General features: G+C 33.3%; 1 protein-coding gene across 4 annotated transcripts in view; it reads left to right on the forward strand.

The window, feature by feature from the left end:
* The window catches only part of LOC121465938 (pleckstrin homology domain interacting protein), a 120096-nt gene that overhangs the window by 79729 nt on the left and 13649 nt on the right, over window positions 1–26718 (forward strand). For all 4 annotated transcript variants that reach the window (XM_041679361.1, XM_041679362.1, XM_041679363.1 and 1 more), the window contains exons 22-35: window positions 3816–3892; window positions 6536–6767; window positions 8432–8551; window positions 11138–11245; window positions 11675–11799; window positions 11926–12008; window positions 14800–14911; window positions 15071–15132; window positions 17161–17316; window positions 18052–18172; window positions 20436–20561; window positions 23473–23542; window positions 23816–23866; window positions 25120–25269. In XM_041679361.1, coding sequence (XP_041535295.1) covers window positions 3816–3892; window positions 6536–6767; window positions 8432–8551; window positions 11138–11245; window positions 11675–11799; window positions 11926–12008; window positions 14800–14911; window positions 15071–15132; window positions 17161–17316; window positions 18052–18172; window positions 20436–20561; window positions 23473–23542; window positions 23816–23866; window positions 25120–25269 — 1593 coding nt within the window. The remainder of the gene's footprint in view (window positions 1–3815; window positions 3893–6535; window positions 6768–8431; window positions 8552–11137; window positions 11246–11674; window positions 11800–11925; window positions 12009–14799; window positions 14912–15070; window positions 15133–17160; window positions 17317–18051; window positions 18173–20435; window positions 20562–23472; window positions 23543–23815; window positions 23867–25119; window positions 25270–26718) is intronic.

Raw genomic sequence — 26718 nt, forward strand, 5'->3', positions numbered from 1 at the left:
AGGTTCCCTTTACATTAAAGCAGAACTGTGAAATTGTTACCATGCTGCTCTGCTTTAGTGTGACTAAGTAGTAATTGGAAGCAGTTGACCATTTTGATTGCTTTTAACCTCAGTAACATTCAGAGCTTTACTATTACTTGTGCACAGATTTCTCTACACTTATTGTCCATACCAGTTTGTTTGTACATTTTTAAAAGTGAAGTCAATCAGCAAACAGCAGTCATCTTATGCAGAACTTCAATCTAAATCCTTTTCTCCTCCCTTCATACTTCTTAACTGTTTTAGTCTTGAGAGATGTATATACCCTAGATGATGATAGTTATTCTATTTTGAAACCAAGTTGTATCTTGGTGTTAAACATATTTAAGAATTTCCTTGAGTATCTGAGGTAGCCCTATAAACAGTGTAAGTTAGTCTCCAAATCTCTGGTAGAATGAAATTATATTTCTACAGCCCAGCACTTAGGAGACTGAAGCAGGATGCACTTGAGTCCAGAAATTTGAGGCTTGTTTTGGCGATAAGTGTTTAGACTCTATCTTAAAAACATTTTTTTTAAATTAAAAGTTAGAAGAAAAATTTCAGTTAATAATTCTGTGATTTCTTTTTCCAGTAGGATTTACCTTTTTTATTTTCTTATAGACTAGGGTTTTGACTAATAAAGAAGATTCTTGAAAGAAGGAAAGAATGTTTTCTCATATTAGCCAGAATAAATCATCTGTTTAGTCACTTTTCTTTGCAAGCAAATTTTCTCTTTGTCTGTTATTTCTTCTTTTCCATGTGGTTAGTCTTTGTCAGACTATGCTGCCTCCCACAGCCCTGCCTTTTTGTTTTCTTAGAATAGTTGCTTTTTGCTAGGTCCACATTTTCTTCTAAGAGTAACCAGTGGCCTCACAGTGCTTAACACAATGTTATAATTACCTAAAAATTATGTTAGTATACATTAAGTTTTAATGGTGTGCTTATTCTAGCAAAACAAGAAAATTACAAGTTAATTTAGCCTGACATGAGAAATTCAAAGGAAAGTTTGATTTTTATTGAATAGTATATTGCTCAAACCTAAACCCAGTGATATCAGCCTCATGAATAGGTCTTTGCTACCTTGTCCATCTGTTGATTATTTGGGAAGACCAAGGAATATAAAGTACACATGGACAAATCATTTGCTTTATAAGATTTTTATTTTTGACAGATTTATAATATTTTTTTATTACTTTAAAAAAATGCCAATCCCAATTCCCTCCTCCCAATCCCTCTACACACTCTTCCCCCCCACCTCCATCCAATCCTAAGATAGGTCAAGGCACCCTGCCTTGTGGAAAGTCCAAGGCCCTCCCTACTACATGTAGGTTGAGCAAAGTATACATCCAAAGAGAATAGGATCCCAAAAAGCCAGTACACGCATTAGAGACAAATCCCAGTGCCACTGTCATTGGCCCCTCAACCTACCCCTACTGTCAACCACATTCACAGGGACTAGTTTGATCCCGTGTTCGTTCACTCCCAGTCCAGTTGGAGTTGGTGAGCTCTCAGTAGCTAATGCAAACTGTCTCAGTGGGTGAACCCTTCATGGTCTTGACTTCCTTGCTCATACTCTCTCTCACTCCTTCCACTCTTCAACTGGACCTTGGGAGCTCAGTCCAGTGCTCCGATGTGGGTCTCTGCCTCTATTTTCATCTATTGTTGGGATGAAGGTTCTATGTTGATATTTAAGGTAATCATCAGTCTGACTACAGGGCAAGGCCAGTTCAGGTACCCTCTCCTCTATTGCTTAGTGTCCTAGCTGGTGTCATCCTGGTGGATTACTGGGAATTTTTCTAGAGCAAAGTTTCTTGCTAACCCCATAATGGCTCCCTCAATTAAGATAACTCTTTTCTTGCTCTCATTTCCGTCCTTCATCTCTACCATCCTATTTCCTCAAGTTCTCCCCAACCCTCCTCTCCCCCTTCTCCTCTTCCTTCTACCCCCTGCCCCCATGCTCCCAAATTTTGTCAGGCAATCTTGTCTGTTATATTCTTTTAAATACAAAATTTTATGAAGTACTTTTACTATTCAATTTATTAGGAACTTGGATATTTTGACAGTTACATAAGTGGCATGAAAATTTCAGTTAAGTTTAGCATTCTTTTAAAGCTGTTAAATAAATTTTTTTAGAAAAACTGAAATATGTTAATAGAACATAATTTTTAGTGGAAAGAAGCCTAACCTTTTTGGTTGAAATATTTTGTCTTTTATTGTTTTGAATTTAGAAACAATAATTCTATATCTTTTATTTCCCTCTAAGGAAATAACATGAAATACAAAAACAACTATACTTTGTTTATAGATTCAGTTAGTTTTCCTAAACACTTGAATAGTTATATATTTCGCAGTCTACACTAAAACACCAAAATAGGAATTCTTTTTCCTTTAGAAAATAAAAAAATACACAAGCAGCAGTAAACAGACTCACCAGGTTGGATTTATGTGTTTATTTCTAATAAATATGTAAATAAATAAACTAATAAAGAAAAAGGCCAGTGAGAGAGAGAGCTGAGGGTCTAGAAGGGTGAAATGATACGATCATATTTTAATTAAAAATTTAAAAACTAAAGTATTCTGTTACTAGAAAAGTGTCTCAGCAATTAAAAGCACTTACTGCTTTTCTAAAGAACTTGGGTTCAGGTCCCAGCACTCACATGGAACTCTACAACCGTCTGTAATTCCAGTTAATTCCATGGTACTAACCATCCCTCTGGTGTCCAAGCAGCAAGCACACTTGTGGTGCAAATGCAAAAATGACACAGACATTAAAAAAAATAAAAATATATGTATCATGTAAAAATAAATAATTTTTTAAAGATTATTTTATTTAAATTATAAAGAATACTCTCTTCTTGGACTGGTTTGGATGTGCCCAGCAGGTATTAAGACTGAATCATTCTTGTTGAAAATTGTTTAGGCTTTGGACAACAATGACATAGATTCAAATGAAGCTTTTTTTTTTTTCTAATAGTTGTGCTGCCTCAAACAAACGTCTGTGACTTAAACTTTTACTTCTTGTATTGAGATCAATTATTATTTCTAATCCTTGTTAAGTCTAAATATAAGATGACAAACACAAAGCACTTACAGCAGTTCCTTAACTCTGGGAACTGTTACTATTGAAGCTTTTTTGTATGAAGAAGATTCATAAGAATTACAACAAAAGATATAATATAGCTTTTGCATGGTATTCTCTGAACTTTTAATATAGTCACTAAGAGGAGAAACAGTTTCTGTCTGTTTTTTCTTGTAATAATCTCTCATTGGATAAAATAAGTCTAGAGATGGAATATCCTGTTTTGTAAAGTTGTCTTAAGAAGTAAAATATAAATTAACTAATTTTAAGATTCTAAACTGGTAAAACAGCTTTTAAAAGGTTTAAGAAGTATAAATAAGTTTCAGTTGTTAACTATGGGGTTTGATGTCAGTCATTTTAATAAATTTGTTTTTAGTATTTTTTAAATGAAGCCTATTGTTGTGGTATAAACCTATAATTCTAGCACTTGGGAAACATGAAAGAGAATTACAAGGCTACATATAGATGCAGCTAAAGACCTGACCTGCTATGTCCAAACCCTGTATTCAATTCTCAGTTCTGAAAAATAAATTAAAAATGAAATCTGGCAATTATCTGAGAGGTGTTCTGAATCTGCTATTAATACTCTTATGAACATTTGTTTAAACTTTTTTTGAATAAAAGTACAAAAGTTGTGTTTTTCTATTTACCAAGTCAGGTTTCAGATATCCTTTTGCTCTTGGGCATTATCTTAGGAAGTCTGTGCTCCCTCTTTCAGGAAGGTGAAGTGGTTGCTGTCAGTGGTGGGACATCTGAAGAAGAGGAGAGAGCATGGCACAGTGATGGCAGTTCCAGGTATAAGTGAGGGGAGTTTTACTTTTCCAACTGCTCTACTTCTGCCCATCCAAATCTTGGATACAAAGTTATTTGGAAGGGTCTTTTATTTTAGGTATTCTTTTACTTTAGGTTGTCTTTATAGAAAACTTGCAAGTAGATTTGTAAAGTATTTTTAAGTCATCTGCCTACTTTTTATTGTATTTCTGAATGAATTATTTATCATCCAAAGTTTTAAATTAGCTTCACTACTGATTTTGAGGAGTAAACATCAGATTATAAAAGTAAAGATGGCCTCCTATTGACTTAGCTCTTATATGGATGTATTTATGGGACATTACTATTTTTTTCTACAGCACTGAAAAGAAGCTATATTTTTGTACTGCTGTCCTATTTTGATCATGCAAGCAAGTTATCCTTCAACTACTTATGGTGGAATTTCACATTTTTAGAGGCCTAATAGCTTTAGCTGCATTATAAGTTTTTAATAGTCTATGATAATATACCCTTGGGGGAGGAAATTATTAGTTGTTCATTATATTTTTTTCCTGCTTTAGCAGTTCCTAAAATAGACTTCCAAAGGAAACATTAAGTGGAGGCTCTAAGATTTCTACAAGATTCTAATAAGTTCTAGGATCAAAGGCTTTCCTGTCCTTTAGTGGTGATTCTTAATTAGTTTTCTGTTTTTGAAGAAGTGCAGGGAAAACAAGTTTGCATTCTTTTGGTTCAGCACTAGAAATAATATATTTTTAACTAGAATTTAATAATTCTTACACTGAAGGAGCACTGGTGGTGTTAGCAGTTGAGGATCTTCGTTATGAAAAACATGGCTTATGAGGCTCATATTTGTGTTGGCATCAGATCTTCTATGAAGAACTGAATATTCCAATGACCAGCAGCTGATGCTCATAAGTTGAAGAAAACCCATACTAGAAGAGAGTGTTAAAAAGTATTGTTTAGATTCTTTAAAATTCATTTTAAAGGTCATGCATGGTGGCACATGGCATACTAAGTGAAGTCCAGGCCAGCCAGAAGTAATTAGGGAGGTACCAGAAAAACCCAAAAACAAAATCTTTTAAAAAGTCAAATCGTAATAGAAAGTACTTTTTATTTCTTTGCTTTTCATCTGGAATAATTGCTCTTAATAAAGAGTTGGGTAAATGAAAAGAGGATTTAAACCAGGGAAAATGCCTTGATGGAGTAAAGCTACAGTCTAACATCTGCTGTTAGATTACTGGTTAATATTGGAGCTTTGAGATCATACATCACATGAAGCTAGTGGTTTAATGTAATTTGATTATATATATTGGCATAATCTAACTCATATCTCTTTATGACATTTATGATTATAAACCTATTCAAATTAAGGAAATATTATAGTGTATTAAAATTAAACAGAAGATAATATAGCTAGGTATGTGTAAGGTGTCATCTCAGGACTAGTATGTCTATAAAGGTAATGGCAAGTATGATTGGCGGTGTCATGTAAGAGTTCATCCTATATGCTTCTCCATATTGGGAGTAGATAAAATAGTATTCACTACATATATTACTGTACTCTTAGAGTTGGAGAAAAAATACATTTTATTACCAAGCCATACTACTACCTTGAAATTAACTTTGTTTTACATGCTTAGTAATGTTTATGCATTTAGCTTTCCTATTGTGTAGACATACTTTTAGGTACCAGTTCCGTCTCTGCCTAGTATAAGAATTTGAACTTCGTCCTTAAGCCAGGCATGCCTTTAATTAAGTCCAGTACTCTGGAGGCAGAGGCTGGTAGGTTTCTATGAGTGTTGCAGGAACTGTGGGCTGCGTTACTTGAAATAACAACACACAAACTGTATTCATATAAACACTGCTTGACCCATTTCTATTAATGTGTGTAGCACCCCAGGGTGCGCTTACCGGGAAGATTTTAGCCTGCGTCCATCCTGGGTCGGAGCTTCATCACGTCTGCCCTGGAGAGGAACAGCGGCATGGCATCTGTCTAAGGTGTCTTACCTCACCGCCTCTTCCTCCCAGCATTCTGTTCTGTTTACTCCACCCACCTATGTTCTAACCTATGAGGGCCAAGCAGTTTCTTTATTAATTAACCAATGACCTTCCTCCATCATATGAGTTAGAAGACAGCCAGACATATTGAGGCACCCCATCTTAAAAGTAAAAAAGAAATCATAGTAGTTAGTTCAGTGGTAGAGTGTTTACAAGGCTTCAATCCCAAAGCACTTCAAAGACCTTTCTGAAAGGAATTCCAAGATCCCCTCATAAAAGAAATCTCTGTGTTTGCCTACTATGGTATGTTCATGCTGGTTTTCCAGAGCCTGTTCTACTTCTATTTGAACTGAAAAAGATGATACTCCATTCCATATTTTTTGTATACCATACACACACACTCATGTATGTGTATATATATATATATATATATATATATATATATATATGCACAGCAGTATGCTTCTTAAAATTATAAAAGGTTTTAAATTTATTTTTCCACGAAAGTTATAAGATTTGGTTTTGGATAATGAAGGTAATGGGGAGTTGATCAAAATGAAATAACTTTTAGTTCATTTATGCTTTTTTATCTTTTCATATTTTTTTCCTTTAGAAAATGGTCTTCAAACTATACCCTGTGTGATTTAAAAGTATCTCCTTTCCTTCTAGTGACTACTCCAGTGATTATTCTGATTGGACAGCAGATGCTGGAATTAATTTGCAGCCACCAAAGAAAGTTCCTAAGCATAAAACCAAGAAAGCAGAAAGTAGTTCAGATGAAGAAGAAGAATCTGAAAATCAGAAACAAAAGCATATTAAAAAGGAAAGAAAAAAAGCAAATGAAGAAAAAGATGGACCAACATCACCAAAGAAAAAAAAGCCCAAAGAAAGGAAACAAAAGGTTGATTTAAATTTTTTATGTCTAATGTTTTCTTCTGGGGTAATAAAGCATAAATGTGAAACATCCAACATAAACATTTCTGAGGTTTATTAACAAATAATAGAAAAAATTCAGAGTTGAGTAGAACTAGTGGTTGCTTCTGTGCTTTAACTGCTTTGCATAGCACCTTTCAATGCTATCAAGTAGTCATGTTTCCTAAAAGAAGGGGCTAGCTATTCTCCCATTATAGACTGAATATAGCCATATATGATATGCAAAACAAATATGTGTGGCTATGTTTCGGTAAAACTTGATTAATAAAATACTCAGTAGATTATACTTTTTGACCATAGCTCATTTGCCTTTTCTCCTTATTCAGTCATCTTTTTAAAATAGGTCAGCTCTTAATAGTTTTTGTGCCTACAATTTGCAGTGAAGCCATCTCTCCCACAGAGGAATTATCAAAGGCTTTTGCTTTTTCATCATGTTCACTATGTGAGAGCAATCCTGAGGCATTAAACTGAAAATGCCATATACGGTCAATAGGAATAAGAGGAAAATGTACATTGTGAAGTAATTCTAGGAGTGCCTCCTACAAGTGATGTTCTTTGCTGTCCTGGTATTGCTTCTTTTGTATGATAACGAGCACATTCAGGGTGGTTTAGCTGTAGGTGTAGAACACAGCTTAATTTTATATTAGTTCATAATTAATTCAGTTAAAAACAAACCACAACAAAATAAAGTATAGAACGCATAAAGTTTCTCTACTTAAAGATATTAGGTTTCAGTGGGTTTTTTTTTCTGTCCATTTCTCATCCATGTAATATAATACTATAAAGTCTATTGTCATTAGATCATTTGTTGGTGACCAATAAAATTAAACTTTTACTCAGGGGCATAGGGTTGTTTTGCTGTTTTTGTTTATTCCATGGGAGTTAAAAAGTAAAAGACCTGGTTTGACAGTACTCATTTCAGAAAAGGTGTGTATGTGTTGGGAAGAGCATAAGTGAGTAAAAGAACAAAATGGCTACTTTCAGTAAGGGAGAAGACTTTTCTGTGGGGGGTGCATCTGTATCCCAGCAGGGAGGAAGTGGAAGGAAGGAAAATTAAGAATTCAAGATCAGACTCTACTAACATAACAGGTTTGAAGCCAGTCTCGGTTACATGTCTAAAGAGTGAGTGACAAAGACAAAGTAAGAGGGAATAAATGCGAGTGGATGAATGAATATTAAGGAGACTATTCTTAGGTTGTTTTTAGTAGTGTAATGTCCAATTCATGGAAGTAATATTAGCTGTCATAAAAGCAACTACTAGCCTTCAGAATCCTTCACACTGCTTAATCTGACTCTGTTACTACTCTCACACTAAAGCTGAGTTTTTCAGACTGTTGAACATATTTTAATTTGCTGAATGTAATGTTTATAAGATAACCTATTTGAAAGAGGAAGAAACCTCAAGAGTTTATAGTTTGTTACCTATAAGGATGCTTTTAGAGAGTTTTGTGAAGGTTGTGCCTTTTGCTTTTTCTCCAGCGCTCCATCAGTGATATGGAGAAGTTAAATAACCATTGCCAGGTCTGCTGCTTTTCTAGAATAAGGCTTTAATGCTCGAGACTAAAATCTTTGTACAGAGGTCATTTCCTTGTATTTTAAGATATTACTAATGCTGTTCCATACTTTTCTCAGAGATTAGCTGTAGGAGAACTAACTGAAAATGGTCTTACATTAGAAGAATGGTTGCCTTCGACATGGATTACAGATACACTTCCTCGAAGATGTCCATTTGTGCCACAAATGGGTGATGAGGTACCACTAAACTTTAATTTTAAAAATTATTTAAGTTTTTTTACATAGTAACTTCAGTATCTTTTTTAATTTTGAATCATACTTCCAGAAGATTGCAGTAGGTTCCTAAAAAAAGCATCTCATTCCAGTATTGGAAAAATACAACCAAAGATGTAGCAGTAGTATTCATCAGGACTCGTATAAATACATGATAATTTAAATATTATGAAAGAACAGAAACTTTGCTGCCATGTTTAAAACTGACATATTTTGATAAAGGGATTTGATTATTATTTCTTCTTTTGTTTGAAGGTTTATTACTACTATTACAAGTTTTTTTTTTAATGTTTTTCTGAGATGTTTATATGAGTACTATATTTATATCATTTCTGTTCCTCTCCCAGCTCCTGTGTCTTACCCTTTCAAATTCATGGCCTTTTTATTTTTGCGTGTATGTATACACACAAACACACACACACTCCTTATATGTAAATGTGGTCAGCTGGGTCCATTTAGTGTTAAATATGTGCATTTGTTTAGGACTTACTACTTCCAAGGGACTTGCCCCTGTAGGAAACCGATTCTCCCTCTTCAAGCAGCCATTAATTGTCTGTAGCTCTTCATCGATAGGTAGGGCCTTTTGAGGTTTCCTCCATCTATATTCTTAAGTGAAAATGCATTTATTTTTCTTAATTTAGAATTAAATGTATGGAAAAGATTTAGTACTTTGTTTTCATTCAATTTTATATCAAAAATTTCATTCACTCATATTGATAAGTTATCTTTCCTTAAGGTCTATAATCTTAATTTAAGAAACCCCTTTAAACTGTAGTTAAGAATTTGAGATTAAGACTGTATCAGAATTTCTCAGAATAGTATCTCCTTATTTTATATACAGATTGAAGAGATGATATCTAGTATCCAACAGAGTAATTGTAATAATACTTAAAATAGAGGCTTCATTTTTTTAAAGCACAGTAATTAATATTTTTATAAAGTAGGAACTAACAATTTTTGAATGAAAATAAATGGCCATCCCCACCCTCCATGAGTCTCAGAGACAGTTGGGATGTACCTTTGGCAGCTTCCATGTGGCTCATTGTCTTCTCACAGAGGTAACAGGAACATGAGGTATTTTTCTAGTGCCTTGAGACATCTCAAACAGCAGGAGTTAGCGAGTAAAGTGGGAGTGGAGGTGATGAGAAGAAAAATTTGGAGATGACTTAGGAGCTACAGAGTTCAGTAAGTCCAAAGAGTGTGTGGCAAGTGATCAGGTGTTTGCCCAAAAGAAAATGATAGAGAGTACACTCTAAAGAGTTGAGATTTTCCTTGAATGCAGTGTGGAGAATCTTTGTAAGGTTATATGGGCAGACTTGCTTGTGTTTTGTAAGCTGTGGTGTATTACAGTATAACACACGTTTGTCTATGCAGGTTTACTTGCAAATGTTCATTGCAGTGAGTCATTGGTCTGGTTTGAAACTGTGAGGATTTAGGCCCATAGTGTAGCAGTGATAATCACTAACAAATCATGTAGCCTTAAAATGACATGGCCACAATTTTAGGATGGTCACACTGTTTGTTTTCTATTCAGATCATCTTTTCAGTTGTTAGTGCTTGAACCTTCATCACCCTCATCTGAATTGTGAAATCAGCGTCTTAACACTACTTAACCTCCAATGAATTCCAAGCAGCAGGAACAGTGAAAAATAGGATGAAATTATGTAGGATAATTGCTATATAAAATATTATTGATTTTAAATAAACTTTTCTGGCTTGATGAGTTGGCTTAGCAAATAAAAACGCTTGTTGCTCTTGCAGAGAACCCAGCTTCAATTCCCAGCACCCACATAGCAGCTCAAAACTTTCTATTCCACTAGTCCCAGAAAATCTGATGCCCTTTTCTGACCTCTGCAGGCACTGGTAGGCATGCAGAAGGTACACATACATACAGCCAAAACTTACAAATACTAAAACATAAAAGTTTAAGCAAGTGTTTTGTTTTTTTTTTTTTTTTTGTAAAAATGAGAAAATTATGTAGTGGCAGACTGTTGAAATACCTGTTCTGCAGGACAACTGCTAGGAGTCACTTAAGTTTCATCTTGAAATAGAGACACACATACATCGTACACATTAAGGATCAAACTAGACAAATGTATTTACATATACATTAACTATTTTAAATATATAAATATTAAAATCTATTTTCACTCACATATATATGAGAATACAAATTGTTTGGTTTCAAAGTTTTCTACATATGTACAAACACGTGATATAAAAGTAGAAACAAAAGAATGTGACCATAGCTTAAAACCCCTGGTCATAAATAACTTTCTTATACTACATGGATTAACTTATTTTGATTCCAAAAATAAAACAATAAAGTAATAAAAGAGCTGCACATCTTTTTTTTTCTGGGTATATACTCAAAGGAGTTGGTAATTATAGTGCTTCAGTTTTGATTAAGTGTCTTTATACAGCTTGAGGACTAACGTTTAAAAATTCAGTATTAGAATTTGTATGTAATGTCTAAATTAGATTTTTCTCTTCAATGTTAGTGTTGTCTTACACCTTTATTTTTTATTTTTATTTATTTATTTATTTTAGGTTTATTATTTCCGACAAGGACATGAAGCATATATTGAAATGGCCCGGAAAAATAAAATTTATAGTATCAATCCTAAAAAACAACCATGGCATAAAATGGAACTAAGGGTATGATATTGGTATATTTCTTAATGCAAAAGATGCTTTTTGAATTATGAAGGAAGTTGTCTGGTTTACTGTTTTTGACTGTAAGAAACTGTATGGTGCTGGAGAAACAGTGTAGTGGAAATTGTGCTTACATGAATGTGGGAGGCCCAGAGCAGATCCTTGGCACCCTGAAATGTAGCTGGGTGGTGCCTGTCATTTGTGCCCTTCCAGTCCTTTTAGTTCAGCACTTGGGAGGCACAGACAGGGATTCGGGCAAGCTGGTCAGACTGTAGCCAGCCTGGCAAGTTACAGAATCAAAGAGACACTCCTGTCTCAGTTAATAAAGACAGATAGTGGTTAAAAAAAAAAACCAAAAACAGGCATCCACCTCTTGCCTACACAAGTACACACTTTATTCTACAGAGATAATTCTTGTTTTCTGTATTGTAGGAACAAGAACTGATGAAGATCGTTGGTATAAAGTATGAAGTGGGATTGCCTACCCTTTGCTGCCTTAAACTTGCTTTTCTAGATCCTGATACTGGTAAACTGACCGGTGGATCTTTCACCATGAAGTAAGGACTGATACCAAGGCAGTGCTTTGGTAGTATTGGAATATTTTTCAAGATTGAAATAAATTTGAACATACCTTAGATATTTTTAGGTGTGTGACCTAATCAGTCTGTTTCTATTTGTAATAGATACCATGATATGCCTGACGTTATAGATTTCCTAGTCTTGAGACAACAATTTGATGACGCAAAATATAGGCGGTGGAATATAGGTGGGTAATTGATTTAGAAGCCACAGGTGTTCTGCATATCCTCTCCTTTCCTTTATAAATAATTTACTACTTTTCAAAATCAGAGCCTTTTTTATAAGTTTAATGTCAAAATAGTAAAGTACCATTTTTAAGTTGTGAGAATGAAATGCTTTTGTTGATGTTTAAATTTGAAAATGAAACATTTTCCATTCCTTTTGGTTAACTGTTACAAAATTACTTTAGAATTCTTTTAAGTTGTTTTATATATTGACTTAAATATTTATCCAATCATATTAATAGTAAAAATGAGGAAAAAGATGATATACTATCATGAGTTAAAATTTTTGAGCTTGGACAAACATTAAACTCATTTGATTATTCATAGCTGTTTGAAATTGTAACATCATAGATTGTGAGCCTTATAAGCTATTTTAAATCATACGTATGGGAATGTTATTCCTTGACTAGTTCTTAGTTTCAAACAAGTCCACTATTTCATCTTTTAGAGGATATTTTAGCAGATGCATACATGGCATCGCTTAACAAATTGCATTAGTTGGTGTATCAATCTATTTTTTTCAGGTACTTTTGGAAGACATTGGCATGTTGTTTTCCATGATTGATCTGCTAAAGTTTATTTATAACTGGGCTAAGGAAGCAAACAGGAACATGAAAAAAAAAACAAATTGTAATAACACATATGTATTACATTCCCATAGTGAAAGTGAGATTTTGTTTGCTTAACTGCAAGAGTAAAACCCTGAAAGAGGGGAAAGAAGTAAATCAGAAGAAAACTGTGACGACCTCTTAAAAAAAACCAAAGTCTAGCACAGGTAAAATGTAAAGCAGTCTATAGGAAGTAGAAACCCTGAAGGACATTATCACCAAGAAGGAAATCTTCAGAAAAGAGTTGAAGTCACATTATCAAAAAAAAAAAAAAAAGTTGTAGGAAACTATATTGAAAAGTGCTTTGTACAACTTGTGTTATAGAAAGATACTTTAAATATATAAAGAAACATAGAAAAGTTGAAAACAGTGAGAACATTGAAGCAGTTAAAGTTATTTGAGGAAAATAAAGGAATTGGAAGAAGTATTGTAATCTTATTTGAATAATTGCAAACAGTAATTATGGTCAAAGATAAAACTATTCTAGGATCAATGCAGCCCACATTTCTTTTATATACAGTTGTATTGAAATAAAATAATATTGTGTCATAAGCTGGTAGTGTAAATAAGATATTTCTAATGAATAGAGAAACATCAGAGCATTTTATTTAGATCTTTTAATATTTTTAATTCATAGATTATTATGTTTTCCTTAGTCAGTACTCAGTGGTTTTTTACTTTTAACATGACAAGTATCTTCTGCCACTTAAGATCAAAAGATCAACAAGGATATTTCATGGTTGACTTTGACTGGTGCTTATTGTTAACCCAGCAGTCCTGTTGTGGTTAGATTCACACACAGTATCTGATTCTTCATGTAGCAAAGCTTGTCAGTCTTGGGATAGAGTTCTAAGACATTGGTCTATTGAGTTCATATTTTTGTATGTTTTCATAGATTTAAATAATGATCTTAGTCCTAATTTTTTTTAAATAACTTCTCTTTAAGTTCACTATCCCTAATACATATTTGAGGAACAGTGATAGACTTAGTGCATCATGCTTGAATCTAAATTTGGATCTAACTCTCCAAGTCAAAATTTAATAGATTATAATAAGTTGTAAATATTTTCATCGTAATTCATAAAGAATTCTAGTTTAAAAGATCCTTTACGTTGTTTTTCTGATTTTAACTATTTTATGTATGTTTACACAAATCTTTAACTCAATTTTTTTTGTAAAACATGAGCAAACACCTTCCTTGAAAATAGTAACTGACCAATTAGTTGCAACTTAATTCATTATTTCTAATTGTGTATTAAAAATGAAAAAGCACTGTAGTGGGAGACACTTAAAACTGTTTTAACATAGATAATACACTTACTATTGAGTATATGAAAGCAGTTAAAAACCAATTAATATGTTCAGTTATATGAATTTTTTATTTGAATCCTTTTAGGCTTTTGCCTATGCTAAAAGGAAAAAACTCCATACTATGACGACCACCAAAGAAAAAAACACTACACAAAAGAAAGAGTGCCTTGTAGTTTTCATATGACAACAAGAAGCTGAAAGGATTGACATTAAGAACAGTGACCCTTCCTTGTATTAAAGTTTTTATTACAAGCAATTTTAGTATTATAACCATAGCAGTTGCATAAGGAACTAGACAAAAGGCATGCTTTCTTTTCCTACAAGAACGGACAGTTTTCACTTTTGTTTCTTTCTGTTGTTTCCTTTAGAAAAGTAAGGGAGAGTGAGTGTGTGGTGCAGTGTAAGTATGATAGAGATGGAGGGAGCGCTGAGTTTGTTATGGTTTTGCTTTAATCTAAAGTCTTGGTTATTTGGGGGAAAATAATACTTAAAAAAATTAAAAATAAACTGTAAATATTTTTAACCAGAAGTAATCCAAGTATAAATATGAAACATAGTTCTAATGGTTACTTTTTAATGCTGCGTTCGCAAAAAAAAAAATGATTAGATGAAAAGCTTCATTACTACTGATACCTAAGAAATGGTGTTAATCACATTTTTGCTATGTGTGCTTATATTCTTGGCTTATTATTGGAATATATAGATCTTCTGTCTTGTGAAATCATCCAGTTTAAGAACCTTAGAGATTTATACTTTAGGAAAAGGTATTTAACCAAAGCCAGCAGTACATGCCAATGTGATTAAGACATATAGGCCTTTTTTTCTTTTTTTTCAGGTGACCGCTTCAGATCAGTCATAGATGATGCCTGGTGGTTTGGAACAATTGAAAGCCAAGAGCCTCTTCAACCCGAGTACCCTGATAGTTTGTTTCAGTGTTACAATGTTTGGTAAGAAAATATTGGTTGTATTTTCAATCAGACTAGGTTTTGGTATTTTTCTTATCTATCAGTAAAGGAGTGAAAATACCTCTTTTAATACTGAAATTATTTGTTTAATGTGATTTTAATTTCTAGACTTTTTAATGGAATAATTTTGCTTTCTTAAAGCTGGGACAATGGAGATACAGAAAAGATGAGTCCTTGGGATATGGAACTAATACCTAACAATGGTAGGTGTATGTTAGGTCTGTTGCTTATACCTTGTGGAATTAGAATCAGGGAATAACTTGTAGAATTTGGTTCTCTCCTGCCTTTGGTGCCAAGGATTGTACTTAGACTGTCAAATTTCATAGAAGGCACCTGTGCCCTCTGAGCCATCTCTTCAGCCCTAGAGGGTTTTTTTGTTTGTTTTTGTTGGAGGTGAATCCCTACATTCAAGAGGCAAAGGCAGGAGGATCACCCCATCCATGTATTGAGGCCTAGTGAGGGCTGCATAGTAAGAACTTTACTCAGAAAACAAACTTGATACCGTTTAAGGTTATTGTGACTAACAGATATATAATATTCCACATAAGTATTCATTATAAGCCTGTTATTAGCTGTAAAATTAGATAGGGTTCAGCAATGAATATTGTAAGAGGAGGGCCTGCTTGTTTGTCCCAGCCTCCTGGCTAGCTTACACCTATAATAACCACACAGAAACTGTATTAATTAAAACACTGGTTGGCCATTAGCTCTAACTTCTTCTTGGCTAACTCTTACATATTAGTTTGACCCATCTCCATTATTCTGTGTATTGCCACATGGCAGTGGCTTAATCAAGATTCTAACTGGCTTCCATCTCAGGCAGAGCATCCATGGCTTCTCTCTGACTCTGCTTTCTTCCTCCCAGCATTCAGTTCTGTCTTCTCTGCATACCTAAGTTCTGCCCTATCAGGCCCAAAGTAGTTTCTTTATTCATTAATCAATCAAACCAACACATGAGCAGAAAGAACCTTCTATACCATTTCTCTTTTTCTTTTAAACAAAAAGGAAGGCTTTAACTTTAACATAGTAAAATTACATATAACAAAACAGGTATCAAGCAAAAACTACAGTTAAAATATTTATATCTATTTTATCTTTTATCATAACTGAGGAAAACTATAATAATAACTATCCTTCAACTCCATGAAAGACTCCAGAAGGGCATAATATTACCTAAGTAAGCAGGAAGTTCATTGTAAGCAACTTCTAAAACTCTAGAATTGACAGAGACATCTCTCTGCCTGTACAGTCACCCAAAGTTCTTCTGTACCACTGAGGCATCCATCTTCAGCCTACAGGCCCATAGTATCCATCAGACTTTTCCATTAAGCTGGAAATTTTAAAGACAGTTCAGTCACTTTCTTCTGTATCCTGCAGAATGTCTTGCAGACTCTTTTATGAATCAGGAATCCTGAAAGATCCATCTCACCTTTTGGCAAGTTTAGCATTCTTCTTGTCCAGTTTATGCAACAGTTCAGGCAAGAGCAGTTTCTTGCCCAAATGGCTAACAAACTTCATAAGGAGCCTCTTCAATGCCCATCTTCCTCAAGAAGTAGCTTGGTGCTGCTAGGAGCAGACGTGTCTCATTGTCATGAAAAGTCCTAAGTTATTAGAACATTTTAAATGCTGTATTCTGTAGTCTTTGAAAGATATGAAGAATGTCTCTCCATCTGAAATATATTTATGCACATCTAGAAAATCTAATTAACGTGACTACAAACTTTACTATTATAGATGATTATCTATTAACCTATATTAATTATACATTACATTTTTAAATGAACTACACAATCACAATACTTTAATCAAGAGCTGAAATGTATATACATATAGCAAGATTGACCTTAAATTTGTGTCAATAAACCAAGATACATAACAATGCAAATTATTCATATTTATATCGTATCCCCCTTTAAATATAAAAGAACATGTATAAACAATATTTGGGAATATGGGCGTAATTTTTTCTCTCCAAACTGCTTTGTGCTGTATAGGGGTGCTGCTAATCAGGTCTTTTATGGTGTATCCTGTGTGCTAGGTTCATCTCAGCACTTGGGTGAAGTCATTTAGTTTTAAATGTGGCATCTTTTTTTTTTAAGAATACATTTGCATTTAAAAATTCTTCCATTATAAAAATAGTGTTTTTTTTATGACATCAATTATTTCTAAAGGAAAACTCACCAATACATACTAAAGATGTTCATTGACATGCTTTTCTATCTGCATTTCAGCTGTATTTCCAGAAGAATTGGGTACCAGTGTTCCTTTAACTGATGTTGAATGTAGGTCACTAATCTATAAGCCTCTTGACGGAGAATGGGGAGCCAATCCCAGGGATGAAGAATGTGAAAGAATTGTTGGAGGAATAAATCAGTTGATGACCTTAGGTAAATAATAACAGTGCGTCAGTGTAGTAGATCCAAGATACATGAATTGCTTGTGACTAAATTTCATGAGTCTGCCATAAATGCCACAGGTCTTCCACAAACCAGTTCATAAAGCCTTTATACACTCAGCTGACACGATATGAACTGGAGAAGGAATGTAATCAAAAGTTGAGTTTAGTTATTTGGTTAGGAATGCTCATTTTCTCCTGGCTTGACAAGTCTTTGCAAAGGGACAAAACATGGAATGTGGACTGATTTTCCTTGTTTGTGAAAATGAAAGTAAACAGTGACATAAAACATGCTTTTGAATTCTGGGCTTTGAAGGAGATCGTTGTAATTTTAACAACCTATACTAGAAGTTCAGAATCAACTTCAAAGGACATAGGGAGAAATTAAAAGTAAGAACTGAAGACTTTGGACATGTTGTTATATATCCAAATCTAGAAATTTTGTTTTTGTATTTTTTCCTCTCCCTATGTTGCTGAGGATCCGTCTGAGGGCCTTGCACATAGTAGGCGAATGCTGGACCACGGAGCTGTATACAGCCCCAAAGTAATAAAATGGAATTCTTATAAAAGTCATCTTTAAATACCATCAATATTTTAGATTTAAAGTAGTTTTTTTAAAAGTGATCTTTGTGCTGATAAGTTGACGTATTTATCTATTTTTCTTCATCCTAATGTATCGGTGAATTTTAAAATGCAAAAAATAGATTTATAACCTTATTTATTTTAGATATTGCTTCAGCATTTGTGGCCCCTGTGGATCTGCAAGCTTATCCCATGTATTGCACTGTGGTGGCATATCCAACGGATCTAAGTACAATTAAACAAAGACTGGAAAACAGGTTTTACAGGTTAGAGCCATTTGATGTTGCTGATAACAAAAGAACTCTAAAACCCTCTCAGTTTTGTGTATATACAGATTGAAATTAATCCCATAGTGAACAAGTGAAACTAAGAAATACAAATCATCAACTTCTGAGTAGGTCCTTGTACTCTCTGCATTTCTTGAGAGTTTTCCTACAAGGTTGATGCTCATTTATGGGATTTTGAATGCATACTTAATTCTCTCATAGGCTTTTTAGAAGTCAAGCCAAAGATTTCATTTCTTCTAGTAATATACTAGAATATTGAGTAGATTTCCTATAAATCCTTGTGTGTTTATTGAGCTTTTTGAATGCCTGAGAAAATACAATTAAAAAGGATTCACAAAATTTTTTATAGTTTTTGCTTAAGCTATTATGGTTAGTTTGCTTCTTCAGGATAATAGTATTTGGTTGCTGGTGAGTTCTTTAGTTTTCTTGAGACAGTCTCATTATGTAGCGTTTGATTTCCTGGAACTTGCCATGTAGACCCTACTGGCCTTAAAGTTACCTTCCTCTGCCTCCCACATGCTGGGATTAAAGGCTGCCTACAATACTTGCAGAAGAAATATGTTTAAATCTATAGTTTGGAGTGAAATTGTATTTTTTATGTTTTTCTTTTCTTAGTGTCTGTTGCTTAATAGACCAACACTTTAATGTACAGAATAATTGCATTAAAAATTCTTTTTATGATGAGTTGTATATGATCAGTGCTTTACTCTTTTTCTATGTTAAGTTTTAATTCATACCCTAGACTAATGTTTTTCTGTAAGAAAAGAGACTTGGTTCTCTTACTGCTGTAAGCTATATGCTTGGATATAGCACTGAAAACACTGCTTCTTCTTTACTGAGTAACATAGGCTTTCTCAGTAGCAGTGTTATCTTCTGATGATGAGAACCAATTGAACAAAGTAAAATAGAATTCAACTTGGGTTGAAAGATATTCTTATTAGTATTAGATTCCCTTGCTGTTGTATTATTATTGGTAATTCTTCAGAGACAGATGAACAAATCCCTTTGATATGTTGTTTGCCACCCTATCTTCAAGGCTTCCACTGTCAGGTGCTGAAGTTCAAAAGAACAAATGGAAAATATTAACTGTGTTCCTAAACCTGGAATTGCTAAGACTTAGGAGAATTTATATAGAGTGCTACAGGATAAAGCAAAACATGGGAGGATGTGAGAGAGATTCACTAGTTGTTGAATTACAGCTTGCAAAAGGAGTTAGCATTTCCAACTATTGCTAATATTCTCATAGACACACTGCTAAAACATGCTGATTTCTAAATTGTAACTTATTTTCAAGATGCAGTTATGTCTTAAATAGGCTTCTTTATAACCAGTTTACAATAAAAAGAAACTTATGCATGTGTAAATAGAATTCACTTGTTTTCCAACCTAAAACATTTAAAAAGCTGAGTTATATACTTATTTAATATAATGTTATCAAATGATATTACACTGTTTTAAAGGTTTTTATATTGTTTTGTGTCTTTATACAGTTTGTTTTTCTTCTGATGCTATTCATTTCTTGGTTAAACTACTATAAGTTTTGTCTACAAGTAATTTAATATATTATTTTATGTTTTTAAATGCACAGACGTTCTTATCTATGTTTTTATAGCTACAATTGCATGTTTTTAATTCTTTGTAATTGCATCTGTTCACAAATCAGTAAGATTAACTGTTAAGCAATTGCATTGTATTCTCAAAAAGTGTCTTCAGATTTTCCTTTACTTTCAGAAATAAAATTACCAAGCCCCAGAATTTTTTTTAGCTTTGCCAAATGTTCAGAAATAACCCTTAGTTAAATTTCTTGCAGATTCTCATCATCTTTTTATGTTTTATAAGCAATCTATTGATTATATCTTTAGTTAATTACCATTAGTATAATTAAGATGGTTTTTTTCTGTATGGAAGAGGGGAGGAAGTGATACCATACCTTTCAGAAATGAGTAAAACTAAAATCTATAGACTTACTCCTCTTCTGCCACTATTCCTGTATAAGCCACCACTTCTAAAAAGCAACATTGTTAATAGTTTGGTATGTCTTATTCCAGACATTATCTATACAATAAATTTTTCTCTCTTAATGAATGAGTTTGATTCTTATTATAAATACTATTTTAGAGATAGATTTTTAAGATGTGAGCAATATGTTTTAGAGTGAAACTAAAAAGTCAAATGTCATAATTTTAATATGTGTACATATTTATACATACGAGATTAAGATTTCTGTATTTGTCTTTTTAAGGCGCGTCTCATCCCTTATGTGGGAAGTTCGATATATAGAACATAATACCCGAACGTTTAATGAGCCAGGAAGCCCAATTGTGAAATCTGCTAAGTTTGTTACTGATCTTCTTTTGCATTTTATAAAGTAAGTTATACATTTTCAGTATAATAGTTGTAATTATTAATGATGTGATTTTAAAATGTGAAATAATTTAAAGTATAAAGTGCTAAAATGTAAACTGCAATCATCTTATACATAGGTGATATTGTCATATAAGCATAGTTAATGTTTTTAAAATAAGAAACATGCCTTTCATCCCAGTACCAAAGAGGCAGAAAGAGTGAACCTATGTGAGTTTGAGGCCAGCATAGTGTATTTATACCGTTCCAGGCCAGCTAGCTCTGTGCAGTAAGGTCCTATCTCAGAAAAAGAAAGAAAAATGTAAAATCACCTCCAAACATTTAGTCATAAAAACTTAATTATATTGCTTATGTGTTCATAGATTTCTTTACCTTCATACATGTGGATGTACCACATGCATGCAGTGTTTACAGAAGCCAGAAGAAGGTGTCAGATCTTCTAAAACTGGAGTGACAAATGGTTTTTAGCTGCCATGTGATTGTTGAGAGCCAAACCAGGGTTTTCTACAAGATCAGCAAATGCTCTTAACTACTGAACTGTCTCTCCAACCTTTTGCTATTAATAATAGTAGTAAATATTTAATGAATGGATTATTTTTTATCTTTCATTGCTTCTTCTAAACCATGTATAATCTTACAGGTGATAGAGATTATTATCTGACATTTCTAATTGAGGAAATTTGTCTCAGCCAAATTGCACATTTAAATGAATGCCTGCATTTTATTTGAGAACTTTATATTTTAACATCATACATATTTACTCTGTCAAGTTTTATTAACAGAATATTAGTCAATACAGCAAGGTACTAAATTTGATTTTCCGGTATTGAAGTCATCACAGCTATTGAGGAAGCTGAGGCAGGGTTAGGAATGGCCTAGCCATCATTAAGATATTATTCCTTCTTTCTTACTGTCCTGGATCTTGCTCTCACTTTCTAGCCTTAAACTCAGATCTGCCTGCCTTTGTTTTTAAAGGTTAGGATTAAAGCGGTGACATCTCCAAAGAAAGAAAAAAAAAAAAGGAAAAGAAAAAAAAGTTCTTCCACATTTTTGTATTCTGTACATTACTAAGGGTAGTAACTACCATTTAAAGCAGAAACACTTCCTCCCTTACTCACCTGTTATGTGTCCTTAGAATGGATTGAGCCATAGAAATTGAAGCCAAAGTCTTAAATAAAATTTTGTTGTAAAAGACTGTTCCAGTTGCATATTAATGTTAATATTTTGTTGGAAAATTTTGTTTTTCTGTTTAAAATGGGGTAATACTATATTTTATCCAGCTTTTATTTTTATATTTTAGAGAAAATACTTTTAAACCAGTGGTTCTGAACCTGTACGTCATGACCCCTTTGGGGATTAATTCCGATATACTACATATTAGATATCTGCATTACAGTTCATAACAGCAGCAAAATTACAGTTATAAAGTAGCAATAAATTAATTTTGTGGTTGGGGTCACAACAGCATGAGGAACTGTGTTAAAGAGTCACAGCATTAGCAAGGCTGAGAACCACTGTTTTAAGCAAAACTTCTTAACATAACCTTAGGATTTATCTATTTTCTTTGAAATCGGTGGTTTTTTGCTGAGTTACAGGTAGTTCCTATACAAGATTAATAACAAAATTACTGAGTAATTATAAAGTAATTTGATTTAGTTATATTGTGATGATACTATACCGTGAGACCCTGTTTCTACAGTGTCCTGTGGTATTTCTCTGTTCTCCATGTGGCTTGGGGGTTTTAATACTTACTGTGCTTTTGCTTTTCTTGATGAAGTTGGTAACATGTACTCATTTTCTAGGGGACTCTTTTCTTGAGTGAAGTTGGTAACATGTACTCATTTTCTAGGGAACTCTTTTCTTGAGTGAAGTTGGTAACATGTACTCATTTTCTAGGGAACTCTTTTCTTGAGTGAAGTTGGTAACATGTACTCATTTTCTAGGGAACTCTTTTCTTGATGAAGTTGGTAACATGTACTCATTTTCTAGGGAACTCTTTTCTTGAGTGAAGTTGGTAACATGTACTCATTTTCTAGGGAACTCTTTTCTGTGACATTTCTTTGAAACAGTCTGTAGAATTATATAATCAATTCATTTTTAAATGAAGGAGAGGACAAAAGAAATTCTGATTTGTCTGTGAAAACACATTGCATTCAAATAATTAGTATTTGGTGGCTGGAGATTTAGCTTAGTGATTAAGCACTATAGTAGCTTTTGATAGACCCTAAGTTTAGTCCCCAGTACCATCAACAAAGTAAAAGTCATGCCATTATGAAGTGCAGGTTAATATAGATTTAAAGAATTTATATTACATATCTCTAAAACTAAATAATTGACCTTTTTAGATACAAATAAAATTTGTAGCTAATACCTTTTAAGATAGGCTTTGAAATTTTGATTATTATACTTTTTAGTTGACTGTTTAGCACATTTTTAAGATAGATATATTGAAAATGATGTAGTAAGTATTTGGTAATAAAATAATCATACTTTGTTTTTTCATAGAGTTTTATAAGATAGCTAAAAGTTACTGTAAGGATACTGATCTAATTCATAGCAAGGATAAGGGAAAATAAAGAGCATAGTAGAAGAATGATAAGGTCACAAATAATGCAGATGCTGATTAAGTCAAAAGTTGGGTCAGAGGAAAGTCATTTTGGGAGGAAGCAGTAGAATTATATGAGATGATAAAAGTTATTAGGACTGAGTTGTTGAGGCCAGTGAGATGCTTTAGCAGATGAGGATCTTGCAGCCCACCCTGACAATCTGAATATAGTTTCAGGAGCCCACAGGTGGAAGGGGAGTTGTATTCAACAAATGGAAAAGTTGTTTGGCTTAAAGTTTTTGTATAAAATCTAGTTTTTATACAAATTCTTAAAAATTACAACATCAACATTTTTTTTGTTGTTATTTAGGGATCAGACTTGTTATAACATAATTCCACTTTACAACTCAATGAAGAAGAAAGTTTTGTCTGACTCTGAGGTATGTAACATTATAGTATACTAAAGATGTAATGTAATAGTTTTCAGGTTAAAGTTAGAAAATTGGTTATGCCCAGCATTATATTGTTTACTGTTGCTATCATATTTAACATTTACTTGAGATTGAAAACAAATTTTTAAAGGGGAGAGATTTCACTGACTCAGTGATGTATCATAAGATATACGTTATGAATTTTCTAAGATATAAAAGGAATAACTACCAAATGATGAGATATAGGATGATTCATGATTTGAATGTTTTATTACCTCAAAGGAAGAAGAGAAAGATGCTGATGTACCTGGAACTTCTACCCGAAAAAGGAAGGTAACAACATTTTGGTTTTTGATAACATTTGTTTTTACAAAAGTGTTTTTGTGGGTGTGGAGAAATGACTGCTCTTCCAGAGGTCCTGAGTTCAATTTCCAGCAATCACATGGTGGCTCACAGCCATCTATAATGAAATCTGGTGCCCTCTTCTGGCATGCAAGCTTACATGGAAGGAATGTTGTATACATAATAAGTAAATTAAAAAAGGGTTTTTGTTGCATTAATGTATATTAAAAGCTTATTCTTTTATTCTTAGTAATTTAATGTTAAAAAATTTAACATTAAAATTAATTAAGTGTTAAAAAGCTTTGAACTATAAAATAAATATTTTTCTGAGAAATACTAGTATTTTATTTGAATTAATGTTTTATATGGATTGAATACCCCTAATCTAAAAATCTGATATTCAGAATCTTCAAAAACTATTGGTTTGAGCACTGACACTTAAAAAGGTTTTTATTTTGGTTTTCAGATTTTTGATTTTTGATTAGTTTTCTCAGCCAGCAAATACTGCAAAACAAAATGTTTCATATATAAACACTTCTCATGCCAAGCTTTTCAAATCAGGGGTGCTCAGTCTGTGCCTAATTACCTAAGATTATACATATAAATACAAATTGGAGCTACTGTAGTATCTAATAAGTTGGATACATGTTCTGTAGACATCAGGACTTGAGTTTAATCTTAAACACCCACATGAAAAACCAGATGTGTGTAGCTCAGTTGCAGTCCCAGTGTTAAGGGGAGGGGGTGAAAACAAAGGTTCCCTGGGACTGACTAGTCAGTGAGCCCAATGCCCCTGTAAGAATCTCTGAATAAACTAGGCTTTCAGTGTTTGAAAGAGGATACAGGTTGGTTTCCAGCCCCGGGGTGCGCAGTTAGCCACCACGCTTGCTCCAGGGGTGAGGGTGTGTCTAATGCATATAGCCTTTGCAGACATGTACACGTGAGTGCTCGTAATTAAAAATGAACTCAGTTGTTGGGCATGGTGACACACACCTTTAATCTCAGCACTAGAGAAACAGAGGCAGGCAGATCTGTATGAGTTTCAGAAGGCCAGGGCTGCATAGAGAAAGACTATTTTTAAAAATGTAGAATAAGTACTTAAAGAATGAAAACAAAGTTGATGGCTCCTGAAGAAAGGCACCAGATGTGTCACATAGACCTCACCTGTTCACACACAGTCCAAAAATAAATGAATTGTATTCCATAATAACTATTAATAATGTACTTCTGTGTTTTTATTTTAGGATCATCAACCTAGAAGAAGGTTACGCAACAGAGCTCAGTCTTATGATATTCAAGCATGGAAGAAACAATGTCAAGAATTGTTAAATCTCATATTTCAATGTGAAGATTCAGAGCCTTTTAGACAGCCAGTAGATCTTCTTGAATATCCGGTAAGAATTTCTAAAATGACTTTTATACTGCTGTCTGTCATTCAACTAATTTTTATTGCTCTACTTCGTTTCCTGATGAGTTCATACATGTTCTCATTACCTATTCAGTTACAAAGAACTCTTAAATTGGGAAGTGTGGTAAAATGAAAGAGACTTAAAATATGCCTCTAAAGAACTGGTTTATGCATCTAGCTATTCTTTATTTTTTTTAAAATATTTATTTATTTATTATGTATACAATATTCTGTCTGTGTGTATATCTGTAGGTCAGAAGAGGGCACCAGACTCCATTACAGATGGTTGTGAGCCACCATGTGGTTGCCGGGAATTGAACTCAGGACCTTTGGAAGAGCAGGCAATGCTCTTAACCACTGAGCCATTTCTCCAGTCCTCTAGCTATTCTTTAAACTTAGAGTAAATAACTTAGTTTTCCCATGTGAATATAATTTTTGCTAACTCTGTTAGTTTGCTTTTTTTTTTTTTTGTCACTTTAATGAACACTGTGAGCAAAAACAACTTGGGGAGGGAAGGGATTATTTGATTTACAGATTATTTGATTTATATCATTTAGGGAAAGTCAGGGCAGGAACTGAAGCAAAAGCTGTGGATGAATACTGCTTACTACCTTGTTGAGCTACCTTTCTTATACAACCCAAGATTGCACAGAATTAGCACCAAAGAGGACTGAGCCATTCCATATCATTCATTTATCAAGAAAATGTTCTCTCTAGACCTAACTAAACAGCAGTTTGATGGAAGTGATTCCTTAACTGACTTATCTCTTCCCATATAATTCTACCTTTTGTCATTTTGACCAAAAAAAAAAAAACCTTTTCCAGCACAAATTCTTTGCTTCTACATACTTATTCTAAGAACTTAACAGTGATTATCTAAAAAAGAAGAAAAATAATACCCATTTTTCTAATGAAGTGATGTTGATGAAATGAAAATACAAAATAGTTTTGTGATGATGAAACACTGCATACAAATATCACTTGATAATAATGCCAGTGTGTGAACTTTAGAGAAGTTGTGGCTAAAAGTGTTTGGATTATATGATTCAGCTGTTCATAATTGCAGAGATATAGAAATTTCAGTCTGAGTTGAAATGTTATATATTTTTTGATTCTTCTAGTTAGTAATCTGGGATTTTACAGTTTTATGTCGTGTCACAGCCTAGATATGGTTTCATTTAGCTTCATTATTTCCTTTTTATATAGGCACATTAAGTTGAAATGGTGAATATAGACAATATTTTTTATTTTATTTTTTTTAGTTTTGAAAGCCAAAAACAGACACTTTAAATGTGCAAAAGGAATGTTTAACTATAACAGTGGAATAAATTGGGTTAATGAGAAACTCAACTTCCCAGGATTCCAGCATTCATTTTATGTTATATACAGTGCTCTGATTTTCAAAAGCTAGGCTTTTGAAAAGCTTTATTTCCTG

The sequence above is a fragment of the Microtus oregoni genome, unplaced genomic scaffold (genome assembly GCF_018167655.1).
Source record: "Microtus oregoni isolate MIOR12 unplaced genomic scaffold, Mior012 000032F_ref0000030, whole genome shotgun sequence".
NCBI classification, from domain to species: Eukaryota; Metazoa; Chordata; class Mammalia; order Rodentia; family Cricetidae; genus Microtus; species Microtus oregoni.